This window comes from Fringilla coelebs (genome assembly GCF_963513975.1).
Source record: "Fringilla coelebs genome assembly, chromosome: 6".
Classification (NCBI taxonomy): domain Eukaryota; kingdom Metazoa; phylum Chordata; class Aves; order Passeriformes; family Fringillidae; genus Fringilla; species Fringilla coelebs.
Genome location: NC_140034.1, coordinates 39,090,717 through 39,111,182, shown reverse-complemented (window position 1 = coordinate 39,111,182; position 20,466 = coordinate 39,090,717). Strand labels below are relative to the sequence as shown.

Below are 20,466 nucleotides of genomic sequence, written 5' to 3'. Positions count from 1 at the left end.
TGCTCCAGATCCACTTGTGTTGTAGTGCTCTTTCCCTTTCCTTTGTTTTTATTGCTTGTAGGGATGAAAAGCCATTGATTATGATTTGTACATTTTATGTGGCCTTTACCACTATATGTCTTAATACTTCACTTTTCTCCCTCATAGCAGGAAGACAGACCCCCTCTGACGTCTCTGCTCTCTAAACCAACGCTCCCTACAGTTGCATCCTCCACAGATATGCTTCACAGTAAGCTCTCCCAGCTGCGTGAATCCCGGGAGCAGTACCAACATCTGGACCTGGACTCCAATCAGACTCATTCCTCTGGCATTGGAACTACCCTGGCTTCACCCTCTTCTGCAGCGGCCAATATTGATGACTTGAAAAAAAGATTGGAGAGAATAAAAAGCAGTCGCAAATAGAGATGCAAAGAGACGGTATCGCTGTTGCTTGGGGCTGTCTTCAGCTTTAGTTTACTAAACTAGAAGTCTTCATAGTTAAATGGCCTCGTTTAGGCCTAATGTATACAAACTGGTTTATGTATAATACAGTGGATTTTGGGGGGGTTGAGTTACTGTGGCACAAGTATTTGTACATAATCTGCTTCTCAATGAGCATCTCTTTGACAATAGAAGGCTGTCTGTGTATTAGTTTTAGTGTACAGACCTGTAAACAACCATTCTCTTGCTCAGACTAGTTTCTCATGACTTGGGGTTTTTATTTGTAAAGTTGTCTTTAAAATCTTTTCCTAGTTCTTAACTCTTAGAAGACCTTTAGTGATTTCGCTTTTAATTTTGTGAATTCTTCTCCATGTAATCCTTGAACTGTTGATTCTGTATGGACACATGGCATGAAGTAACTAATTTAAGTGTCTTTTGTAAATAAAGTTTGCATTAACTATACCAGCCTCTATAGGAACAGCAGCAACTGCTGGTTAGAGGTCACTCTGTATTTCTGAATGTTAGTGACTGGGCATCTAGAAACTGAACTAAGCTGACAGGAACCTTGGGGTTTGGAAACACTGTAAGGAAGATGAGTGAAAATACACCGTCTGTGGGTGCAGTCCTGAGACTTTGCACTCTTCTATGAGCAGCAGTACCTTTTTTATATAGTTGCTCTTTTTGTTTTGGAATGTTTCTGTAACTTGAAAATATTTAGTTTGCTGAAATGTTTATTTTGAATTATCTAGTCCTTGTGATGCCTTTACCCAGATTGTGTGGTCCCAGCTGAGGGAGCTTTCTTTGAGGGAGCCTGCTGCTGATGATATGGAATAGAGTAGCAGTGGTGTATGGTCAGTGGACTCATTTATCCTGAACTCATCTGGTTAAGCAGTGTTCCTCATGCAGGTAAACCTAATTCACTACATTCATTTTTGCTCTTAAACGTCAGATGTTACCATTTTTTAACTAAGACACCTAACAGAACTAGTTTGCAAAAGTTGTAGCCACTTCTTTTTTTTTTTTTATGAGTGAAGAGCCTTTTTCAGAAGCTCCAAATAGTGAAGATTTAAGACAGACACTGGATATCCTTTCTAGCCCTTTCATTTCTAGGGAGGTCATGTATTTTCACCTTACTGCTGCACTGCCATGTGAAAACTGGTTGTGTAGCATAAATTGCACATCTGTTCCATAGCTAGAACAGAGTTATTGAAGGGTTGGACAGGCAGGCTTAAAATAACAGACTTCTATGCTAGATTTTTAATCTGTTCCATGTAACTGCTGCTTTTGTTGTTTGCTATGTGGATCAGCAGTCTCTGCCTAAGAGCCATTGCTGAAACTCTTGCCTGATTACAGTAAAAACATGACTTTAAATTAGTGCTGGTACTACAGATCTGTGCCAGAGCTTCTGCAAATGTCTGAAATCTTCCTTTCACAGTACCCCTAGGCTGGGGTTGCAGTTGACGTAATGCTGCTTGGTGCTTATGGTGAGTTTGCACACTGTGATAGCAGGTGATCACGAGTGTTCTCCATCCTGTGTTGGCTGATATGATGCCATTCATTGCTCCACTGCCTCGATTTAGTAGTCATAGTCTCCTCTCATAACCTGAAATGGGCGTGCACTTGTGGAACAGAGCTCTGTTACAAGTGGAGGTTTGGCCCTTATTGGTAAGTGCTGTGGTTTTGTGCACTTAAATTGGGGCAATTTGTGAATAGTTTGTGTTGGCTAGAGTTACACTAGAGTTATTGCCACTACCTCTCAATTACTAGCTGCTCTCTGAAACTTAGTGACATTTTAATTAATACATATGTTCCTTTACCATATTCAGCAGACATTCTGAAGAACTATTTGTTATTTAGCTCAGGATGTAAAACAGCAATGCCTGCACACCTGCATAAACTATTTCAAATTTGAAGCTGACTCAGAAGTGAAATACAGGAATAATTGAGTAGCAGAAGATACAGTTGTTTTTATGAATGAGTTTTTGCCCTGTGTCATTGTAGTGTTTGGTTGGACTCAGTATCTTGGGAGTTCTGAACTAAAACTTGTGCACTTAAATTAATAAAGCCTAATCTTTAGCCCAGACAATATTTAAATAACATTAAACTGAATTTTAAAAATTATTCTTCTGTATTGTTTGTAACAAGTCAATATGAACAGTGACTTTCTCCAAAAACTGTATGGTCCTGGTTCCCCTCTTTTGTCACAGATTTGATAGTAGTGAAGGGGGTGAGGCTTAAAATTTAAACATTAGAAGGGCTAAACATTTTCAGTGTTTATGTGTAATGTATGTGGTTATCAATGACTTTAAACAGTCATGAAACTTGAGCTGTTGAGGTTTTTTTCTTCATATTTCATTGAGAGGTTGGTTTTTGTGCTTTATTCGGGAAAAAATGTCACGATTGTCTTAGTAGAAAATTGGCCGGTCAAGAATTTGTGTTTACTGCTGTACTTCTGGGTCTTCAGTGGTCAACAAATTCCTACTGAAGAGGAGTTTATGAAAGCCTGAAGCTTGTTTTTGGAGAGATCCCTAATCAGCCTTTATAACACAAGCAAACAGATATAGTGCAGGATGTTTTCACTGGAGGCTTTGACAATGACTGCATGAATTGCTTCCTTCAGAATCTTGCTATGCAGGTGGAAAATACACAATGAGGACCCAGCACCACCTGCTGTGTAGGAACTTACTGGAAGTGCTGCTTAATGTATTCAAGCCACTCTTCCTTTGTAGGATGAATTGCACACAGTGGTGCTGGCATTTATTGCTGGCTGTTGTAGTGTAAACAATGTTTGCTCAAAACACCTTCGAATTGCTTTCCTTTTGACATTGGTGTTTTGTGGAATGCTACAGGTACTGTAGGGTGGTTATCTCTGGTACATACATGGGTCAAAAACTAGAACAGAATATTAGTTGTCTTGAAGGGAGGAAAGGGATAGTGCATGAGGGCATAATCTTGCTTGCTGTGACTGACAAGGCCATTATGTGGGGTCCAAAACCTGTTGATTATAGCTGACAGAAGGGAGGGAATTTGAAGCACAACACGTAATTAGCAGTATAGCTAGTGCCGTGGCACTCCTTGCTACTGTCATGACTTAGATACAACTGCACCTAAACTCAGCATGAATAAAAGGAAGAAGACAGGTTTCAGAGCTTTTATTTTCAAGGGATAAGACCTTCCTTTTGTCAAGTTGTAAGGATATAACTTGTTTTACTTCAGGATCTTCTATGCTTATGTTTTAAAGTGGAGCATTGTAGCAAAACTGAGACCAGGCATGGTAAATGCTTCATCTGTCACCCTTGATTTTCAATGACTTTTCGTATCCACTTTTTCAGGCGGAATACATGGGTATAAAATCCATATTTGCCATCTCGGTCACAGCCTTCTCCCCATGAAACTATTCCTACTTGATACCAGCGGTTGTCATCTGGGTTCTAAAGTAAACAAAAAATTAGATTGGCAGAAGGAGCAAAAGACCTTGAGGGAATCAGAGAATCATTGAGGTTGGAAAAGACTTCCAAGATCAAGTCCAACCTTTGACCAAACACCACTGTGTTAACTATACCACAGCACTAAATGCACTCTTTCAGTGAAGAAATTCCTCCTGATATCCAACTTGAACCTCCCTTGGCTCAGCTTGAGGCCATTTTCTCTTGTCCTTTGTTTGACGGGAGGAAGAGATTGTGTGCCACCTAGCTACAACCTCCTTTCAGGAGGTCTCCCCTGAGCTTCCTTTTCTTCAGACTAAACAAGCCCAGCTCCCTCAGCCACACCTCATGAGACTTGTGCTCTGGATTGTTAGCAGCTTGATGGCCCTCTCAGATCTAAACCTTGGATGTGCCCCAGTCTGTTTAATGATGGATGCTACTTTGAGATTCAGACTGGCATCTCCAACAGAGGTTTTTGGAGTAATTTTGTCTCTACTCCTAAATCTCTAATTAAGAATTAGCCATCACTCATGCATCCTGCAGGTGATCTCCCAATATGCTGAGAGCTCAGTATAGAAATGGGGCTGGAAGACTGTAGGATTGGTCTCCATTGCTCACTTTGGGCATGAGCTGGGTTTGCTTCAACCACTCAAAAGTGGTTCAACTCTGCTGCTTTTTTTTGACTATGAATTTCAGCACAGAACAAACCTATCTTCATATGTCTTTTAAGCTTGTTGAACATACCTTCATTACAAAAGGTCCCCCACTGTCCCCTTCACAGGCATCTCCTCTCTTTTGCGTGTCAGGACTGTAACCTACAGGCAAGAAAAATGGGTATTTGACTGTAGGGGGAGTGGCTGGTGTTTAAGGTTTTGGGATAAACAGCATAAATGTTTTGGGACCCATGATATTGCTGATTCTGTAAGCTTGAACTTCTGGTTTTTATATATGTAAAAATTCTAACTTTGCATCTGTCTTTGCAGCATTCTTGAATCTACCCTCTGCTCTCATTCCTGTTTTTTCATCAGAATTGGTGTTAGTGTCGGTTGCACTGACACTGTACAACACCTGTAGCTTGAGCTACCTTGCTTGTCTTAGAACCTTATTTGTAACAATGTATCTTCCCTCTTCTAATTTGCTATAGAGATTCACTGTCAGCCCCACTTCTACTTTCCTGTCACTCTAAGTTCTGCTTTTCCTCTCCCCAGCTGTCTTCCTAAAGTATCACTATGAAGAGGAAGAGGATTTCATTCTTTCCTGATAAACTGCATAGTATATCTGCAGGTTCCCATCATCCTTGTGTCCATTTCTTTCTGTATGTCTGCATGCGGCTATTTCATAGAATGTTGTTTAGAAAGAGAATCCATAAGAGCTCTGTGTATTCAGCACACGTGTAATTGGCTTCCATCCTAACTCAAGCAGTTGCATGCGTTTAGATGCAAGCAGCACAAATTTAGTCAAAAATCTCAAGGCTTGCTGTAGGAACTGATAAAGTCTGCACAAATGAAGAATATATCAGAAACTATTAAACTGGTACATAAATCCATAGTAATTATGTAACTTGAATTCTGTGTTCACTTCCCTTCTCACTCAAAAAGGGTATGATGCTAGAAGAGATTTAGGAAGGTAGGAGCCTTCAAAATTTGTGGCCATAAGGATGAATGAGCTCCAAAAGATTGAGACAAGCTAGTAGATAGGATAATAGGTGTGCAGACTTTAATTGAGGAAGTCACTGAACTGCTCTCTGTACTGTTTTAAAATTATTTGTACACAAATAATTTTATTTGTGCTTAGTTCTCCCACAGCTGCTGCTGCATAGTACCATTAGACTAATACCTGACACCGGTTGGTGTTGCAAACTTTATTCCTAGCTTTAAGTTCTCCAGCTTTCACATTTTCTGAGAGCTGAGAAATTTCTTGTCATGGGAAAGTTATTCTTTGTGGAGGGCGTTTGCAAATTTATCAGAAAGTTACCTAGCTGCATGAGTTACACCAGGAGCTCAGAGCCCTTGACTTCTGTGGCAGGTTGTGCCTCTGACTCCAGTGTTACTTACCTGCACAGAACATGTTGTCAGTGACTTTAACTTTGGTGGATGCCTTGCAGGTACTTTGATCTACAATGGGCACATTGACTTGTTGCAGAACTGTGGGCAAGTTGGAGGGGCTAGTGGCCCATGTTTCTTTCAAATTTCCCCAACCAGTTACCCTCCCTTTGTAACCTGCCAGCATCAGCCTGTGGAAGGAAGCACAAGTATAATTAAATGTATTGTAACAGCTTTCTTCTGCCTGGCACTCTTACTGCCAATAGCCTTGAGAAGTCATGTTTTTCTCTCTCTCTCTTCTCACCTCTGCACGACCTCTTTGGTAGGCAGGCAGACAGGATGGATGTAGTCACTGAAGCTGATGGGTCTCTTTAAGTGCATCAGTGCAATGTCTCGGTCCATGTTCTCTTTCCAGTTGTACTTGGGATGGATGATGATTTTATCCAACAGAGCAATCTTCTCTTTATTCTTTTCATATCTGAAATAGTTATGAAGGAAAGAACTTGCTGTACAGTAACAGCTGAATCTTTTGGAGTTTATGATACTCTCAGCTTTGTACCCTCAGAGATAATGCTGCCTTTACATAGGAGCACCCTGTTTCCCAGGCTTCCTTGCTCCCTTTCACTTCAACCTGCAGGATCAGCAAGAGCAGCAAATGACAGCCCCATTAGATCCTTATTGAGAGGCATGTAACATTATTTATAATACTTCCATGGATACTGAATGACAGCCCAACTCCAAAGTATCTCATTACTTCAAGAGGAAGTCTAGTTCCTTCTCACTTCATTCAAACTCTTACTTTGCTCTTACGTGCTTGCCAATCCGCACCAATATGTCACTTGTACTCAAGTTCTTGTCCCAGGGTGGATAAAAAAGACAATGAGCAGCAGTCAGGATCCAGCTGTCACTGATGAGGCTGGCACCACACAGCAGCTCCTGAGGAGACTTTTTGTACAGCATCACCTGCCTGAGAGATGAGGAGGAAGGAAGCCCTTAGCAGGACTAAATTGTGTCTTGCAGAAAGTGCAGATTTGGCAGTCAGCAGGAAACAGCATTGCTCTATACTGACAAAACTGAGTGAGTAGCTCTGTAGCAAAAGTCTTCCCTGGACATGTATATCCTATGTAGTAGGCCATTTATTTACCCCATTTCTTTTACCTGAAGTTTCTCATCCTTTTCGTTCCAGCAAAGCTGGAAAGAGGAAGACATGAAGACGAAACATACCAACACACTTGGTTTCTCTGGTGGTTGCATACTTGACTCAAGAGGTGAGTTTCTTTCCAGCTATTTTAGTACTGCTCTGTCAACCACTTGGAGAAACTTTGATTAGAATCTGTAATTTATGCACACTGCCTAAGATAGGAAAGCCCTTTTATTTCTACCTGCATGAGCTGAAGAGAAGGAAAACACAATTCGCAAAGAGTATGCAAAGACAATACTTACCAGGGGGAGCTGCCGACTTCTGCATCATCTCCACTGACAATTCTTCCTGTGTAGGAATCCAACAGCTCCTTCTCACTTTTGTCTGTTATCTTTTTCTTCTCAAATAAAGGACGAGTGCCACAATCTGAAAAAATAAGCAATCTGGCTTTGCCACTCTGCCTGAATCACAGTGGAGAACTGTTGTCTGCAGTCAGCATGCGAAGCTGGAAGATCTTAGAAAGGAAGTGCTTACTATCTCCATGATTGGAATTGGATATTGACTTTTAAGAGTTCATCAAAGAATTTAATTATCTTCCCCTGCTTTTAACAGCTTTTGGCTAGCTGATGTTTCTGAGGAACGGTGAATGGGAAGAAGCTATAGCCCTTCTGCAAACATGCTGTACCTAGAGTTTTTGCTCACCTGCTTCACCTGAACCGAAAGTTTTTTCATCAAAGAAGGGTTTGAACTCTTTAGGAATAGTAGAACGTCCTGATATTCCCTCAAACTCTTGGTTCTCATCCTCTAGCGAGCTGTCTGAGAGATGGAAAGACAAACAAGGCAAAAGGTAAATGTTCCTTTCCTCACAGTGGGTCTGATGAAGGAATGATGTTTTAAAACACCAGTGCTCTTTTTAATGTGCCTTGTCCACCAATGTGAGTTTTCAGGGAGAACCTGTTGTTATCTGAGAGAGGTAACAATGCAATGCACCTAAGGCAGGTTAGTACACGTGATGTATGGACAAACACGACTCCAGTGCGCATGGTGCACATACATCCTTGTCTATTCCTCCCAGGCCAAGCATTTCATTCTACTCCTGTTATTTGCCACTGCCTCAAATATGTGCCTACCCAAACATAAGCAGACTTCTCACCGCAGTAGTGCAGATCACAGTAGTCAAAGTGGGGTGATTCATCTGTGACACACCAGACACCCTCGTCATCTCTGTCTGGATTCCGGCAGTAATTCTCCTGCAGCTCCACTTCTGGGTCAATTTGTTTTCCATGCAGCGTCTGTTTGGCTTTCTCAGAGTTCCATGGCAGACACTTAGCTCCAGACACAGTGACTGAGAGAGTCCCTGTGTAAAGCATGCCTTTCTCTGGTTCACAAGGCTCCGTTGGTGCAGGTTTCATGGCCCGTGGAGTGAATGGAACTGTTGTTCTATCTTCACCTGGAAAGACAGAGAGCTGTGATTTAAGCCATAGCTGTGCACTCGGAAGTGCTATTAGCAAATAGCACTAGAGCCCCTTTACTAAAGCCTAGAGTTCCATGGGGCCTCCCATTATGTTTAGGAGCTCCTACTGTGTTTCTATGCATGTGGTGGCCCTCTAAAATATTGCAGTATCAGAGATGGTTCAGCAGTATGTGAAGTGAGGCTGGCACTATTCATCACACTTCTCTTTGTCACTTAGATATGAGGAACAATATTGTGTTCCCTGCTGGGGCATCTTTGAGAACCAGCTCAAGGGCTGGGTAGGTGTCTCAGGCATCATAATTCTGCTGTATTAGCTCCTTCAACACCTTATTCTAAAATGCATAACTAGGCCATATTTGAGGGAGCCTTTTACTGTGGTATTCTACAAAAATGGCAAATCTAACTTTTGCCATTGTTTCTAAATCTAGTGATAAATGAAAAATTCCCCTGCAAGACTTTTCACACTTTTTCTTGCAAGTGCCCTAATGACTGCAAGTTTTAAGCATCATTTCCTGAAGGAGTGGGTACCCAATAATCTCTTTTGGCTTGGCCTCAAGGTGCCTTCTCCTTGTGCACAGGGGGAATCTCCATGTGAAGAGAGACCCCATTTGATTATTCACTCTGGTGCACAACAGCCACTGGGCAAGTAGCATTCACGTTTATCAGTGGGACTGCTTCTGGTTTTTGACTCATGTCAACATAATTATAAAAGAACTGTGCACAAAACCAAGGCTTTTCTAATTCTGTTATATCCATGCACACAGGAAGTCTAACTGTTAGATACTGCAGGTCAGAAATTAACTGGTGAACAGAGGTAGCACAGATGCCTGATGGCCTCAGAGCAGTATTTCTTTTCAGTTTGTTAGATTCTGCAAACCAGAGCAATGGTAATGGCTTTTGAAATTTCAAAATAACCCCATGTCGAAATGGTTGCTGACCTCTGGCTTTTGCAATGAGTTGTTGCTTCTAGTCTGTTTTTGAAAATGAAACTTCTGCTGTGTGAGAAGGTTCTCTCCTTTACCAGTTCTTCTGAGACAGAGGCCAAGCCCCAGGGGAGATGGCTCTGTACTAGAGAGAAACGGGAATGTGTGAGTGTAGGGGGATGATCCTCCATGTTCAGCTCAATGATGAGAGAAGGGCATCTTCTCTTTACTTGAGATTATGACTATTAAACTGCACACCACAGGAGAGAATGTTGAGGCAGGCAGTCAAGCACAAACTTGTCCTAAAGGTAGGAATTCAGACCAAAAAACATTATGACTCATGGCTGTCACAAATTAGAGACAACAGGGCCAGGATCTTGGGGTGACTGACTAGAAAATACTGTAGTACATTCCAGGGTACTGCTGACACTGGTTTTAATTTAGATCTAGATTAGCATAACCTAGAGAAAACAGCTCATTATGTATGGGCAACTCAGTGACTTTTCTTCCTCAGCTCCTTTACCCTTTAAGATGCAGCTTCTCTACTCCTACTGACCTCTGTTCATGTAAGCATTCCCCCTCCTTAACCCTCTGCTTGACTGCTTTAGTATCAGTCTCAGTGCAGTGTTTTGCTGTGAGTGAAGGGCTCTCTGGAGTGCTGGGGCATACCACACACGGGGATGGGACACGCCTCCCGTTCTATGGTTGGGTCTCGGGTGTAGCACCATGGGCCTTCTGAGCTGTTGTCTGGGTTCCTGCAGTAGTTCTCAATGAGGCTGGGATGAATGGTGGCATTAAATCTATGAGAGAGAAAGCTGGTTAGTTTAGGAAGGAAGGATGCCCCAGAGAACTCTTAAGGGGATATGCAGGAGATGAACTTACTTAGGAATATGTGGATATTTGCTTGTCCACACTTGACATTCAATCCCAGACTTGGTTTGGCTAATTGTTCCCCTATAGTTCTGGCCCAGTCCAAGAGCGCAGTTACCTATCAAAATCCCAACACAGTGTAAGCCAGTCAGTGGAACTAGATGTTGCATTTTTTAAGGTCAGAAGTACCATTCACATATCCCTTTAACTTTTGCTGGGTGTGTGAGCCTGCAATAACAGAGGCATCCTCTTTCTGTGAGAAGAGCACACAGCCTAAGCTTTCCCTGCTTCATCAGAGGGAGCTATCCCTGAGGGATCTGGGCTTTGCTTTGGCTCAGAGCCTTTCTGAGAGGCTGCTCACACCTGACTGTGTTGCAAGGATAAGGATATTTACCCCATGCTATTTCAGTGCACAAACTAGATTGTTTGTTGAAATTATTACTGGGGAAATAAAGAGTAAGAAATAATTTCAAATTCCTCCCCTGGTATTTTTCTTTAAAATTAGATTGCTTCTCCAACATCAGTTTAATTTTTTTCTGTAAAATCTCTGCAGGAAGCAAGTTCCTGGCACTCACTGTATCAAGGAGATTGAGGTCAGCATGAAGTTCATACCTTCTAGACAAGCATCCAGAATTGTCCTGGACTTTCCCAGGCCCTGACATACTAGCAAAATAAGAAGAAAGAGACACATTATATGAAAGCAATCCAAATAAGCATTATCATTTGAACCACTTTATCATCTAGAGACAAAACACACATGCTTAGCCCCGGAAAGTGTACTCTTAAAAGAAGGAGCCATCTCTCCAGGATGAGACTGCATCCTAAGGAATAACAGTACCTGCAAGAATCAAAAACTTACCTTGGTATTTTGACCAAAATACATCCTGGAAAAAAAAAAAAAAAATTAGGGACACAGAACATCAAACCTTTCTTGGCTACTGCTATTCAAGCCAGTAAGAGAATGTTCCATCACAACAAAAGAAAAGACTAACCTAGCTCTGTTTATACCAATTACTATGGCGTCAAAGCAAAAAATGCGATACAAAACCGCATTCCTACACATCAGACTCAGGAATCGAGACAGTACTGTTGTTTCTAAAGAGACCAAAGATGTTTACAACCTTCGGCAAGCTGCGGAGCAAGTAGTGCAGTGGGCTACAGTGCAGAAGTCCAAGCAGCTGAACCTGGAATTTCTAAGGCCACAGCTCACATGTAGGTATTGCTCATCTCTGCCATGCAGCCTGAGGCTGATTGCTTTTGAAGTACTCCAAAGAGGTAGTGTCTTGTTGGCTCCTGACTGTTTATCTGTTGGGCTTTTGGGTGTGAAATTCTGCAAGGACACCAGCCTTGGGGCTAGGAGCAAATCCCAAAAGGATGCAACACAAATTTGGCAGAGTGAGTCTGGAAACCGGAAAAAAGGACAGGGTGTGCAAAAGATTCAGCCTAAGGGAGTCTGAGGAACCTGCACTGTGTTTTGACTACTATGCCAGTGCTTCTGTGAGATTCTGGGATAGCAGATAGATAGTGTCTGGGGTAGATGTGTGTGGTACCATGCTGAGCTAGTGGAAGATGCTACTCAGGACCAATGTCACCTTGTCACTTCATGCATAGAGAGGGAGAGAAAAGAACCTGAGCTTTCAGGTGTAGTCCCTGCAGTGTCTCAAGGAGGGAAGCTCCCTAAGGAAGCCTGAACTTGCCATGGGGTTTGCATTCATCAGCCTCATCTTTGGTTCACAGAATTGAGTATTACAACCCTGGCCCCTAGCTGTGTGGGAAACCTGCTGGTGTCTCTCCACAGACGCTGGCTGGGGGAATGTTTCCTGGTACATACCGTCTGATCAGTGGATTCAAGGGCTTCGAAAGCCTCCTCATAATTGCATATCTCCTCCAGGCACTCTCGCTCCAGGTTTCCCTTAAGCATCTCTTCTAGAAATCCCTTGTTGGCACGTCGGTGGCGCTTGAGCAGTGACAATGCCTGCCCCTTTTCCAGGAAAACTATCAGGTCAGAACACTGCCAGTCAAAGGGCTGCTCACAGCCAGAGGGCACCTTGGTCTTCCCTTGCAGTTTCCAAAAACCGCATGCAGCTGATGTGGTGATCCCACAGCCCAGCCTCCCCCAGCGCACCATACAGAGAGGAGAAGCCCTGGCAGGTCTACACTTCATGATCAGGGCAGGCTCTCTGGAATTCATCCCATCACAGCTCCCATCACTTATAAGGAAAAGAAGTGACAGGAACACCACTTCCTCAGCAAAGCTTGTCTGCTCATTTGCAGTTAGATAGAGGCTTGTTTGCTTTGAGCCTGCTGCTTTCCCTGGCCCCAGCCACTGTATTTCTGTCTTGCAAGCCTCAGACCACTGTGATAAGCACAGCTTAGTCCCATTTCATTTTCAGAGCCCCTGATCTGAGACCTGGAGACAGGTCTTCCCCTACTCAGTATCAGGTCTGAGAGGACTTAACCTCATGTTAAGAAAAGACAGAAGCTCTAATAAAAGGAGCAGTGGGCAGGAAGGTGGCATGTTTTGTATGACCTAAAATTTTGATAAGGAACAGCTGGGGAGGCAATAGAGAATTGAAGTCCCCTAGGTCAGCTGAGAAACTCTATCCCCAAAACCCCATGGTTGTTAGACTTGATCCTTGACTGAGTCACAGTCGCCTCCCTGCCATTTCCCAGGTGACCCATAAAATGCAGAGTTACTGTCACCAGCAGACAGATGCAGCTGCATCCTCCTACGCTCACTCCATTCTCAGAACCCTTTTGATCCCAGCTTCAAGCTTTTAGCTTGTCCTCCTGACTTGAGGAAGAAAACTTGCCACCTGTGTTGCCCCTGGAAAGAACTATCCCCATCTTCCTCCTGTCATCTACTGGTACTTCTGCCCTTGAGTCTTACCTCCAGCATGGCTCAAGGTGAGGTGCAGAAGGCTGGAGAAGAGCAGGCCCCTCAGTATGATGGTTTTGGTCTGCGCCATGCTGTACAGCCCTGGCTGCAGGGGAATTGCAAAGGAAGCAGAATAAGCAGAGTCACAGCCCTGCTGGGTTAATATTGAACCAGAATGAAGAAACAGGACTCCAGGTCATGGTGTGTCAGGGACAGTGGGACTCTTATCCCTCCTCTCTTGGCATCTCTCCCTCCTGTCAGAGCATCTTTGTTTCCTTACTTAACTTCCTATTTCATATCTAGGAAGATGGCATGAGTAGCAAGAGGACAAGTTTGTCCCAGGGCACAGGGAGAACTTGGGCCAGAGAGAGGTACCTCTGCCAGCTCACAGCCATCCCAGCCAGAGAGCTTGCTCCTTTTCCCTGGTTTTGCTCCCATGCAGCCCCTGGCACCATCACTGCCTCCCCACCATGCTGGTTCAGGTCCCTGCCACTAACTCTTCTCAAAGGCTGTACTCTAGCAGCCTCAAATGCAGGAAGACTTTGAGATCTCCTTAGCCATTCCAAGTCCTTCTCTTTTTAGCTGCAAGCCCCCCAGATTCTCCCTAGTGCTCAGTTGTCTTTCCTTCCTGCAGTTATCAGCAAGCTCAGCCTCAGCTATTTTGGCACCACAACACACAGTTTCAGTGTTCCTCCTTCTCCCTTGCCCATTACAATGAGCAGAAAGGGTGCCTTTGACAGCCCATTTGGAATTTAAATTTTCCTCCCAGTTAGGTTAGTTAGCAATGCCACTGGCAGTGCATTCTTCCCAATACCTTATAATTCCCAGCTGAGTGGAGGAGGATGAAGCAACATGAAGGCTGGGCTCCCTCTTTTTTTTTCTTCCCCCCCGTAGTGGAACGTACTAAAGTCCATCCAAAAGGAAACAGAAACTCTGACAAGTGGGGACCTAGCACACCCAAAACCAGCCAGGAAAACAAGGGCTTCCAGGAACAGGGAGAGAGGAATGGTCTGGATGTCATGACATCAGCTATTAAGAAGTGGACTACCAGACCTGAGAAGGCTCTAATGATTGCTACAGCAAGCAGACTATTGGCAAGAGTGGAAAAACAGGGCAGCATTGGGGTAGTCTCGGGAATTGCCACATGGAACGAAAGTGCTTCCTGCCAGCAGGGAGCATATTTTGTGCTGTGCCTCTGTGCCGCTGATACATCTGTAATGTTTATCTCCATAGAAGGAGTGCAAATATTAGCATTAGGGTGGCTGAGGAATGACTCTGGACACTGGTACAAAGAGCAGTTGCAGAGGCTTTCTTCCTCACATAAAAAGAGTATCTCCTGTTCTTATCCACACACATCTCTACTCCTTGCTATGGATTTTGGAGATTTTAGGAATGGCTGGGATTCCCTGGGTGGAAATGATCTGGGTGGAAAGTATGTGAATGGGATTAGACACAACCCTAGAAATACCCATGTTACTAGCAGGGGAAGCAGCATTTAGGCAGATAGCACAGGCTGGGACAGGGAAAAGCATAAACAAGAGTGGTGAGGTCAGAGCTGCTGCTGTGTCCCACACAGGCACCTCCACTCCTAACTGGAGGAGGAGCAGCTTTCAATCTCCTCAATCACTTTCATTTCTGCATCTCTGTCTCTTCTTTATAATAACCAGGCAGCATTTACACTGCAGCTTAAGTCAAGGTTGTTATACTTATGCATAGATTTGTGCCCTCTTCTTGTCTTTCCTTTAAAGAAAAGGTCTTACCAGCTTCCATGGGATCATGCAGAATATAAGGCTAACTGTAAGCAATGCTACAACACAGCAGTTAAACTTGGTTATCAGACAGGCATGAATATCTTCTAATACCTAACTATGCCATCTTCCTTAAACATTACTTCTGCTCTGGTTCCTACATTTATTTTGTTGCTTAGGCATTTGTTTGAAAAACCCTTACTGAAACTAATGATGATTCTGTCACTATGTCTGGCTGCTTCTTGTCCAGCTGCTGTTCCTCTTTGCCCCGTGATACAAGACAAACCACCTATCAGGGCAGGTTGTTAACTGTAACTGCTGAAACCTTTATCTCTAGATTACTCAAGGCTACATCTATCACTTAGGTGTCTTCTATTTCTTCACGTTTTGCTTTGTAATTGGAGATTTTCACTACATCCTGGGACACTTTCCAGCCCTTTCTGGTGTCTCACAATAATGTTAATAATTAAAGATACTAACTACCCACATTGTGGCCTTTCTCATTCCCTAATGTGCTTCCAGGGCTCCTCTCTGTTTCCCCCATTCCTGTGGTTAGCCTCTGCAGCAGCACAGCATGCATCAGCTATCACCTCTCCAGGGGTGTGACTTCTACCCCTCCAACATTTAACTCTTCCATTCCTGCACACAAATTTTTATAATTTCATTTTCTTTCTGCCTTCACTCACCCATGAATGATGGATGCTCTTTTCTTTCTTAGCACAAGAGAGTTAAGATACCTTTACCATCCAGAGTTATGGCTTGTAACACAATTAGGAGTTTTGATCTCTTTCCTCCTATGTGTTGATTCATCTTTTTAAGTAAAGAAAGCTTTTGGCAATTTTTTTTTCCTGTGTAACTAAACTACCTTTTCAACTTCCAGGTAGCAGAACATAGGGGGTTTGGCCTTGGCCCATTTTCTTTGACCTTGGTCTGTGATGGATAGCTTGCTGGTTCAATAGTGTAGGCATTTATCAATCTGTTCCTAAAGTGAGTTAATCAAAGCAACACCTTGGATACAATCAGAAAGATGAAACCCTTATCTCCTTCACATGGGAGCTCCCCTGTCCCTGAGGGCCAGGGAGCTGCCAGGTGGGGGAGGACTTCAGGACCCAGAGAATTGTCTCCTTCCCTTGTAGCCTGTTCCTTTTCATTCAAACCTTGGTCAGGTTTAAGCCAGTTCACAAGTTGGCTAGGGACTGAATCCTGACTGTAGTGTGATGTTTAAATGTAACACTTGTGTGCATGCCTGACACCTGGTGTGGCCCTGCCAGCAGGAAGGACCCAAATCATCCAAAAGACCTTGGCACTTGTCTCCCAGGAGTGTTGCAGCAGCACCCCAAAGCTTTGGTGAAGCCCTGCCACCATGATGGACTTCATTACCCAGCAGAGCTGTGTGCTTGCTGCTTGAACCTGAACTGGTAACAGGTGCACAAGATCTCCAGCCAGCTGGGTAATCCACGTGCCTGCTGTTCCGAAGCATAACTCTCACTGGCATTGAATGCAGGATGCTGTGTAACTGCTCCCCATGCCAGGCAGGCACACATCCTTTTCCTTGCTATCCTTCTTCCCTTCTCACCAGCATCCTGACAACTGCACCAAACGTAATGCATTGGCACGATAATCCCACACCCCTTCAGATGCTGCAAACACTAAGCTACACAGCACTGCACAGCTATCCAGTCACCCCACGGCACCCTGTACAGATCCCATCCATGCTGAGGTTCACCAGCACCATGGTCTTCAGGGCTTTTATAGGAATTTCCTAGGAGTAAACAACTTTATGCATCATTTTGCTGTCAAGAAAAAGGTTGTTCACACGAGAACATGCTGTTTCTAAGACAAAGGCATGGTGGTGGCATCACCACCAGGGGCCCATGGGAATCACCTATGGGCTCCTCAGAATTAGCCAGCTAAGTTTATCTTGCAGCCAAGTGATACGTGCAGCACGGCACAGACATGCTCCCACCTACTCAGATCACCTGTCAGGTGAACAATGTTTCTGTGAAGATCTCCTAATTCATAATTGCTTCTTCTACTTCTCTCCTGTTACCTTGGAATAAAGAAGCAGTCAGCCATTTAGGCAATAGGGGTCTGGGTTCTCCCTGCCCCTTCCCCCCATTGCTCCCCCTTCTCTCCCAGTTCTGCTGTGACAGAGGGCACACGCTTCAAACACAGCACATGAGCCCAACTCCAGTGAGAACATTCCGCAGCTGAGTCAATATTTGAGTTTGGATAGGCACCAAAGAGAGAACAGTAGGAAGCACTGCACCTTCAAATACAAGCCCCCTCACATGCCTGTGCTCCAAGCACTCAGGGAAGACTTAGCTTACGTGCCCCTATAGAGAAAATAATTAAAAATTAGGACATCCAAAGGTTTATCGACTGAATTCACCTTCCATCTTTACATCACATCCAAGTGTCATGTAGCTCACTCTAGCATCTTGTCTGCAAATATGTCATAAAAGTTAATGACAAAAAAATTAATGTAGAAACCACAAAGAGCAGCTTTTAGGAGGGTCACATAACTGCATTCATAGCACCCCAAAAAGGAACTTTGCAACATGATTCCTTGGTGCCTTGTGCAGTGGGCATAAGAAACCCAGAGAATTTAAAGCCATGAAGCAAGATTAAATAAAAAAAATTAGAGGAATTTCAGATGTTTGAGAGGCATAAGACAGAGAGCAAGAATAGCTAAAACTGAGGATTCAGCAAATCAAAGTGGTGTTCCTATAACATGTGGAAAGAGAGTGCAGAGCAGGCAAGTCCGAAAGACCTGTTAGGTTAGGTATACTCTTCCTAGGAGGTCAAGTCACATAGCTGTGCACTTCATTCCTGCAACAGGACTAATTTACATCAGCATGCCTCAGTTGGCAAACAGACTGAAAAGATGGAGCAGAGGGGGTATAGGGATGTAGTTGTGGCAGTGCTGTCTTTTAATGTTTTGGTGCAGGGGTAGGAGAGAAAGGGAAGAGAGGAAACAAGAATGTGTGAAGAGAAACAAGGGAAAAAATTATTGAACCCAGCATGAACGTGGAGAGGAAATGGACAATCTTCTGAGCAGGGATGACTGTCAACCTTTATGTGGAGTCTTTCAGCTGGGGACACTGAAAATTGCACAGTGAGACATAAAACTATCCTTTTCATGTCCTCAGATAGACTGTCTAGTCACCATAAGGGAAAGAAACTCACAGCAAGCAAACCAGGTGACAGCGGAGAGGGAACATTCAGCCCTAGCTCCAAGGCAGGACTTTGCTAATTGTGAAAAATGCTCTTCATATTACAAGCTACCTTGTAAACACTTGGAAAGCTGCTCACCAGTAATGTCTGGCACCAGCATGAGCTTCAAATGATCAGAAGTGTTGCTTAGCTCCAAGAGTAAAAGCCCAGGAAAGTGCTTGAATAGCAGCAAGTAATTAAAAAACTTGAAAGGAAGGCACTGTTCAAAGTCACTGCTTTGAGACTTTTCCTGCCTTCCCCGCAGTGCACTGTCACTGACTGACAATGTAACACAGGCAGAACAGAAGCACTGCTCATTAATGCAATATCTTCTCTAGGAAGTTATTCCCATCAACAGCCAATGCCTTCCCTGTGCCAGGCCCAGCATGTGGCATGTGTAGGCTCATAGCTTCGATGAGCAGCTACTGCAAAGACCCACATTTATACAGGCAGTTACCTCCAAGACTGCTAATTCTGCCTGGTGCTGAGCCACAGGGCCTTGTTGCTAACAGAGAGATGAGAGAGTTAGGTTTTATTTCAGTTTTTTACCTCGTTTTAGTAAGTACAGATCAGCCAGGGCATGTTGGGACAGCCAAGTATCAGTCTTGAGCTCTACCACTTTTGCCATGTCTCCTGAAGCCCATCTCCTCCTGGATGATGACCATGTCACTCAGTAAGGCCTCATCCTGCACTATAATGCAGTTGTCCTCAAGCTTGGAGAGGATGATTTTGATCACATCCTTTCCTGATGGACACACAGCCTTTGTACCGTGTGCCCCAGGATCTGGGATCTGCCTTTAGACTGGTAAGTAGCAATGCAGTGACTGCTGGCTGTGATCAGCAGCTCAGCCTCACTCACTGGCCTCAGCCCCTCTGCCATGAGCAGGGTGAGCTCTGCTACATGCCCCCCCTGCTGGCCCTTCCTCTGTGGCTTCTTTCTTGCTGCCCAAGGTAGGCCCACAGCTAGTGAGGCCACTGTAGTGCTGAGTTCCTCAGAGTCCTCTTACCACCTTGTGGGCGAGCACATGGTGCACAGGGCTCTGGGGAAGGGCGCAGCCCATGCCACAGAGCTTGCATTTGCAGGGCGTGCCAGCCAGGTGGGATTTCTGATGGCACCACAGCTTAGTGGCCAGGGTGTAGGACTTGCTGCACTGCTTGCAGGTGGAATTGCACTACCCCATGTGCAGGCACATGTGGTTGCACAAGGAGCTGGAGTTGGCCAGGTGACACCCACATATGGCACACTGGTGCCCCTTGGGACCAGCTGGGCCAGTCCCAGCAGCCAAATGGATCTTCTTGTGCATGCAGAGAGAGAGCCAGCATGCAAAACCTTGCTACACTGCTGGCAGGACAAGGGGTGCTGGCCGGTGTGCAGGACCTGGTGCTCCTGCAAGTCTCACTTGGGGCAGCACACCTTGTTACACTGGGTGCACTGGAATGGCCACACAGCCCCGTGGGCCAACACACAGGTCTTGAAGCTCCCTTCTGAACTATAGCTCTTGCCACACTCTGTGCACAGGAAGGGCTTGTGGCCAGGGTGGACAAATTGGTGCTTCTTGGGGTGGCAGAGCCCCAGGAAGGCTTTATCATACTCCCTGGAGCACCATCTGTGCTTGATCGTCCCCTTTTGGGACAGAGATTTTAGAGCAGGGCTTGAGGCTGCCAGAGTAATCCTCCATTAGCTGTGTATACTCCTCCTGCCACTCAGGCCCCTCCAGTAAGCCTGTCCCCCCATGCTGTGGGAAAGCCAGTTTGAAGGTTTTGGAAGCTTTGCTCTCCTTCTCACAAATCCCTACAGTCTCTCTTTCTGTAAGACTGGGCTTCTGGGGTTCCTGCCCAATTGTCCTGCCACCAGAATCCTTCAGGCACCTCTGGAGTGGGCTGGCCTGAGCATGCACCTTGCATGGCTTGCCAACCAAGAGAGCACTGAATCAAGCCCTACTTGAGGGAGACAACAGATCCAGGTCTCCAGGACTTGCTGCCTGCTATCCCATTTCCACTTTTTTCTGCTGCAGATCTGAGATCCACAACCGTATCCAATTCTTTTTTGCACCTGCCTCTGGTCTTAATGGTTGAGATGGGCTCGACACACTGATTCTCAGTCCCCAGCACGCTGGCTTGTCATGGCTCATGTTTGGAAGCTTCTTGCAGCCTCTGAACATATTTGGTGGACAGCCTGCTAACAGGCTCATTAAGGACCGTGGTTTCGTCAGCTACCTTGGAGACCTCGGGATCCCCTGCACACACACAAAGGCATGATGGGTGAATTAAGGCTGGCTGTTATGTGACATGATTGCTGCTGGATAAGAGGAAGATGAACGCTGGAGAT

General features: G+C 44.6%; 2 protein-coding genes across 6 annotated transcripts in view; one reads left to right on the top strand and one right to left on the bottom strand.

The window, feature by feature from the left end:
* The window catches only part of CKAP5 (cytoskeleton associated protein 5), a 53,710-nt gene extending 51,214 nt beyond the window's left edge, over positions 1 to 2,496 (top strand). For 4 of the 5 annotated variants that reach the window (XM_084208677.1, XM_084208679.1, XM_084208676.1 and 1 more), the window contains one exon: positions 148 to 2,496. In XM_084208677.1, the coding sequence (XP_084064803.1) occupies positions 148 to 402 (255 nt within the window). In that variant the 3' untranslated portion in view covers positions 403 to 2,496. The remainder of the gene's footprint in view (positions 1 to 147) is intronic. The other variant, XM_084208678.1, reaches the window with a different exon arrangement.
* Positions 2,497 to 3,622: 1,126 nt separating this feature from the next.
* Positions 3,623 to 13,271, bottom strand: F2 (coagulation factor II, thrombin). The gene is made up of 14 exons (XM_084207380.1): positions 13,186 to 13,271; positions 12,127 to 12,290; positions 11,155 to 11,179; positions 10,908 to 10,958; positions 10,308 to 10,413; positions 10,095 to 10,225; positions 8,182 to 8,478; positions 7,731 to 7,844; positions 7,331 to 7,454; positions 6,687 to 6,854; positions 6,192 to 6,365; positions 5,900 to 6,078; positions 4,590 to 4,660; positions 3,623 to 3,851 (listed from the first exon to the last, which is right to left on the bottom strand). Exons 1-14 carry the CDS (start codon positions 13,262 to 13,264, stop codon positions 3,711 to 3,713), a joined length of 1,824 nt encoding a protein of 607 aa, XP_084063506.1. The 5' UTR covers positions 13,265 to 13,271; the 3' UTR covers positions 3,623 to 3,710.
* Between the last annotated feature and the right edge of the window lie 7,195 nt (positions 13,272 to 20,466).